This window comes from Crocodylus siamensis, chromosome 3 (genome assembly GCF_052110815.1).
Source record: "Crocodylus siamensis isolate JL-2025a chromosome 3, ASM5211081v1, whole genome shotgun sequence".
NCBI classification, from domain to species: domain Eukaryota; kingdom Metazoa; phylum Chordata; order Crocodylia; family Crocodylidae; genus Crocodylus; species Crocodylus siamensis.
The window spans coordinates 83,178,252-83,184,251 of NC_143397.1; the positions used below are offsets into that span (position 1 = coordinate 83,178,252).

The 6,000-nt window shown below is 38.8% G+C and overlaps 1 protein-coding gene across 2 annotated transcripts in view; it reads right to left on the reverse strand.

Moving 5' to 3' along the window:
• NAA35 (N-alpha-acetyltransferase 35, NatC auxiliary subunit) overlaps window positions 1-6,000 on the reverse strand; it is a 35,471-nt gene that overhangs the window by 19,295 nt on the left and 10,176 nt on the right. For both annotated transcript variants that reach the window (XM_090038635.1, XM_090038636.1), the window contains 5 exons: window positions 4,967-5,033; window positions 3,951-3,994; window positions 2,146-2,196; window positions 1,537-1,620; window positions 7-121 (listed from right to left, as the gene is read on the reverse strand). In XM_090038635.1, coding sequence (XP_089894761.1) covers window positions 7-121; window positions 1,537-1,620; window positions 2,146-2,196; window positions 3,951-3,994; window positions 4,967-5,033 — 361 coding nt within the window. The remainder of the gene's footprint in view (window positions 1-6; window positions 122-1,536; window positions 1,621-2,145; window positions 2,197-3,950; window positions 3,995-4,966; window positions 5,034-6,000) is intronic.

Below are 6,000 nucleotides of genomic sequence, written 5' to 3' on the forward strand. Positions count from 1 at the left end.
TTATACCTCCTTTGGTTGTGTCATTCTGAGCCTGTATACCATGATGCAATGAATTATGGATGGCAGAAAGCAGGTCAGCTGCCTGAGTCATTAGTTTTTGGGCTTCTGCAACTGCACTTGTCTGAAAAATATAACATAAAAAATATGTTTTCATGTGTTCTATGACCCAAGGTTAATGAAGCAAATCCTTCAACCAAAATTTCCTCAGGAAAATTAGAAACTAGGACTATGGGATTTATTATTTTACAAAATGTTAGATTACATAGTATGTTTTCCCATTTCTCTGCAAAGTTTCCATCGTATGACAGCTACATAATCCTTAATAGCATTAGTGACACTTCACCGATAATACACTTTAAAAACAATCCGTAACTTCTCTTTAAATGCTGTTAGATTAAGAGCTACAATCCAAAAAAAGTATTCCAAAAAACTATTGTCCCCTCACTAGAAAATAACAAATCCTTATGTATCCAGTATCTCCGACTTGACAAATGTGCTTCGGAGAACAAGAAGCAGAACCAAATCAATCAGTCTTAACTAGCCCCACCCCCGCAAAAAACCTTACAATGATACAATGAGAAAATTTTGACTGCGTAACTAAATATAAAAGACCTAGAACTGCAAGCATCCCCTACTTTTAGTAGTCCTGTGGTAGACTTGGTTGTTAAAGAGATTCAAGTTCACTTACCTTACAGCTCTGACATAAGACCTAAAACTGTTTATGCTAGTAGCATTTCCTAAAACTGTTTATGCTAGTAGCATTTCCTTCTAAGTGCTCTCTTCATGATCAGTTTCTATTAAAATACTGACTTTCATTTAACGCAACATCCTTTTACACTGTTCATGATGCATTTCCTCCAAGTAAGTACATATCAATACCAATGTAATATGCAAAAGCCAGTTACCAAACCAGTGTAATAAAGAACTACAAATCTGCAGGGGAAATGGAAACAATTTAGGGCCTCATCTAGGCCACCATGATTCTACCTGTAAGGTGTTATTTTTCCCCAAACTCTCAAAGAAGCCCGACAGTTTTCTTACTCAAAAGATGTGAAGGATTGTTCACAGTCTTTACATCTTTCTCTCCCAACTATCAAAGGCCTGATAAAAGATCAGAATCATAAAGAGGCAAAACTCATGATAATTTCCCTTGGGGGGGAAAAACACAAAACTGTTGGCCACCAATTAACAACAGCCCAGATCTCTTAACCGCAGGGAAGCCAGGTTTCAGGTTCCATCTACTTCAAACTCCCTAGCAGTTTCTTCTTTGATATTACATAAATGATACCATATTTCTACATAAATCCCTAATGAAGTCAGGTACAGGCTATCCTTCTAATTTCTTAAGAACTAAAGGTAGCAACGTATTGGTGCTAAGAGAAGAAAGGGCTGCCACTTTTGAGGGCTCACCCATGTGTTTAAGTTGATGGTGAACTACTGAAGTAGAAGTCTCCAGGACAACAATTTTGCCTTAGGAAATTAAAAAAAGACATTTCATAAGGTCAGAGTAAGGGTAGAAATATAAAGCATTTGTACCTCTTTTTTCGTAAATGCTATGAGAACAGTCAACAACACTCGGGTAAACTTCACTCGGCTGAATACTGCTAAGCACTGCTGATGCTACAACAAAATAAAAAGTTCTGAAAATTAACAAGTATCATGTCTTCAAGAAAAACAAATACCATATATTCTCAGAACCAAGCTTTTATAAACTATTGCAAAATTCTGCTACTTCCAGTATAGCATATGGATTGGTTCTGAGGGAAAGTCAGCTACCTAAATTTGCAAACAGAATAAACTGAAATTTGCAAACAGACTGAACTGCTGATTTTATGGGACCATGAACCTCAATTTCCTTTCAATACAGGAGAAAAAATAAATAGATCATTTGTACAAGACATGGAAGTTATTGTCTAGCAACCTCTTAGGTGAGTGCTATCTAAACTTAAAAGAACTGTGATGAATGTAATAACTGCACAACTACTGCAGCAAAGTAAATTCTCTTCTATTTGTTTGAAGATCATATTAAATAATGTTTTCCAATTGTAAGATGCATCCTAGAAATTAGGTATTAGGAGGGTTCATCTAGGTACAATGAACTACTTGTAAGTTTTACAAAATAAACAACTGTAAAAGGTCCATTACTTCAAGCTCAACTTCTGGATCTCTTTCTTCTCCTTGTCGACTTCGAGTACTCTAGAAGGGAAGGAGTTAGAACATATTAATAAATTTCAAAAGGAAAGCTGTTTAATAAAAGGAGAAAAGCAAAATCTTAAATTTTTTGATAAACTATTTCTGAAATTAGATATTGTTAAAAACAATACCCGTTTGCAAGGGCACTTGAATTACCCACTAACCAATTCTTTCCCAACAACCCCTACCTTATGAGGCAGGGAAGTACCACTCCTTTTGCAGCTGTACAAGAATGAGTGATTTGCTTAAAGTAAGTTTATATCTAAACCAGATTTATATTAAAACCAGATTTAATTAATCCCAGGCTAGTGCCTCCAGACCTTCCCTCTGACCCCTTTTTATCTCATCTATTCTTTCCAAGAACTATACATCTTTTCTGAACTACATTTACTCAAATACAAGATGACCTCACCCAATAATTAGATTCTATATATGGAAAATGAATAAACGTTAAAATTTTCTAGGTATAAAATCTAATTATAGGAGGTTTGTCTTGAATTTGTCCCCCTCCCTCTGCTACAGCAGGGAAAATAAAGCTGGAAAGACAAATAGTTCCCTTGCCCTTGCCAACTTTTTTCCCCTGCAGCCCCTTCCCCCCTTCCTTACTGTCAGACCCTGCTCTCTAAGCACATGGAAATGAGAAGAAAATTTGAAACAATGACCTAGAAATAAACATACCTGTAGTAACTTGTTTATAGGGAAATTAGTATAGGTACCCATAGACTTGGATCATCCAGAATTGATGTAGTTTATCTTTTTTGAAACTTCTGCAAGTTTTAGCACAGGTACTCCATAAAAACACTTTTACGTAGCATTTCTGTACCTACTTGTATATAGTACAAACTATGCACGATATTACTCCAAAGCCAAAAAGTTCATGATTTATTATATAGATCATTAGGCTGGGCCCTAGCAGAGACTAAAACATTTCAAGCCATGGTGACTCCACAGCTGAGCAGTGCTCAGTATACCCCCACAAAGAATCCATGTGCTAATTAGCCCCCCACTCATGACTGGAACCAGGTGTTCTTGCCACAAGTCCTGGGATCCTCCAAAAATATATATGCGGATGAGGTGCAGGCTCCACCGCATGGAGGGTGGGGCCCTGCTAACCATATGCAATGGAGGGGGAGGGCGAGGAGGTAGTGACAGGATTCTGGTACGCTGTGTGAGGCCCCATTTGGGGATGTTTGCCAGGCATTTAAGGGTGGCGAAGAGACAGGAATCACTGGAAATGGGAAAGAAAGGCATAGCTCAACTGTGGAAGTGAATTAAACATACTGGCTCATCATGACTTGAAAAGGAATCGGCGCTGAGGGGGACTGAGTGCAATTTGCATCATCATAGGTCTTATTCAGATGGGCTGCACTAACCAATCCTTATAAGTTCTCATCAGCATGTGTGTCCCATTTAGGCCATGTGTTTTATAGTCAGGCTCAGTGTTGGCTGCATTTAAATCAACTTAATAGTTGGTTTCCTTTACTGTGTGCACACTGCTTTTGGCAGAAGTTTAGTGACTGACAGTGTATTTAGTAAGAGTTTCTTGTAGGCTAATGAATAAAAGGGACCCGCTGCCCATTGATTGGGGAAAACAACCTCATCTTATATTCAAGTAAATACAGTTACATGGTTAATCACAGTAAAGACAGCCTTTAAAAAAATCCAGTCTTGCTCCACAGCATGTTACTAACTGAAAGAAGAGTTGTTTCCTAAATACTAGTACTGTTTTTACATAGTTTATCTAAATGGAACACTACCTTGACTCTTCTTTGCATGTCATCTTCAACATCTTTTAGCATACCTAGAAAAGACTTGTATGCATTAAAGATGGTAAATGATTCCTATAAAATTCAGAGACAAATATACAACATACAGGGAGAGTGGACATTTAAATCCATAACAGTTACACACCTATTAGTCAAAGATCAACACAAAAGATACTGAGAAGCACTGTCAGCTTTCTGATGAGAAGTCTATCCTTAGCTATGGAGGTAGGGAGAGTGCTTCAGCCTTTGTACTGATCTCTGGCTACTAAAACATTGATAAATCTGTACTTACTCATTTTCTACCTCAAGCTATTAAGAGGAGCCCTCTCTCCAGTGATCCCCTCTCTCCATCCAAATCTTTTATTTCTGGATCACATTATAGAAAATCCATTGAAAGCAAATGGTACTACAGAAATACAAATTGCAAAATGGAAGAGATACATATCTACTATATGGGATTATGAGCTTTTTATGAGGTAGACCTAAAGCTAGGTAACCTGTGTATTAGATAATGAAAAGATTGGGAATTACGCATATTTACAGGTTTGTGATATATTAAAAAAAATAGTTACACCACAGTTCTGTGCAAGTGCTGGGGAGGAGTGGCTGGAGGCCCAAAGGTCACGGGTTCAAAGCTGTAGCAGAAGCGCTTACAGTGCAGCTCTGTCAGATTCCACAAAATTCTGGTAAATATCTTGCCACAAGGACACAGGAAACGAAAGAAACAACATAACTATGCAATAGAGTAGATTTAAAGCGGTCAGCATCTGAAGACTTCAACCTTTGGGTGTCTCTATGGCTGCTGGCAGACATTAAGGCAATTGTGTGATTGGGTTCAAAGGAATGTTATGCCCGAATTGCATGCTCAAAATTTCTGATTGTAATGTGTTGGGAATTCATTTTCTTCCCCAAAAATGGTTAAAAAATGTATCCAATTTTAAAAATTTATCAGTGGGCTGCAAATGTAAAAAGTTCATGAAATATTTTAAAGAAGGTCTAAGTTTTACCTGTTACTCGAAGATCTGTCACACTGTTAGCCATTTTAAACCCGTAAGTCATTGATTGAAAGTCTTCCTAACACAAAAGAAAAAAAATTAAGATTTTTAAATCAACACATATTTATGAAATACAACAGTGATAGTTAAAGTTATTTTTAAGTTTCTATACAACATACAATGGAAGTTATAGTTTTAAATGTGATCACCAAGCACAGCACCAAGAGGAGTTTACTATTTCCTGTACATATTCCTAAAAAACAACATAATTTTCAGTAGTATTGCAATTCATACACCAGGGGTTTCAAACTCCCCTTTACCCTGGCCTGGGTCCACCTTGCAGGGCTCCTTAGAGGCTGGACTCTACCCAGAGCATGGGGTCGTTCTAGCCTAGGCCAGGAAGCACTGGTACAAGCTCCTGCTCCAAACCAGGGCAGCAAAGATCTGGCTGGCACAGGGCACAGATCGTGCAGTTCCAACTCCCAAATGCCCCATGCTGGAGCAAGCTGCCACCAACCATCCCCACCAATGCATGCACTGGGCTGGAATGGCAGCTCTAGCATGGTACATGCAAAGATGGGGCCAGCAGATGAGGTAGGGCTGCAGCACCAGTCACAGGCAAAGCAGCTGGAGGGTAAACTAAGTTGTAGCAATCCTTGAAGCAATCCTTGACAGCCTCCCTGCTACCAACTATCGTATCTACCAGGTCCCAAAAGCCCCAGATTCTATGGCAGGCTATTCCTCCCTGGCTGTGTCCCAAACTCTAATAGCCCAGTGGACCATATAGAGCACCATCTTGTGCTGGCCCGAGCCCTCAGGCTGTATGTTTGACACCCCTATTATACAGCATTTCCTATCCAACCTATCCATAGATCTCAAAGCACTTTATAAAGGGAAGTATTTTAAAATCTATTTCCATATAGGAAAATGGAGTCATTGAGAGGTGACACAACTTGCCCAAGATCTTCCGACCTTTAGGTCAGTAGTAGAGGGAGACTCAAGAGAGGAAGGAGGTGGGTGGGGAGCCACGTTCAGACTATTGCTTT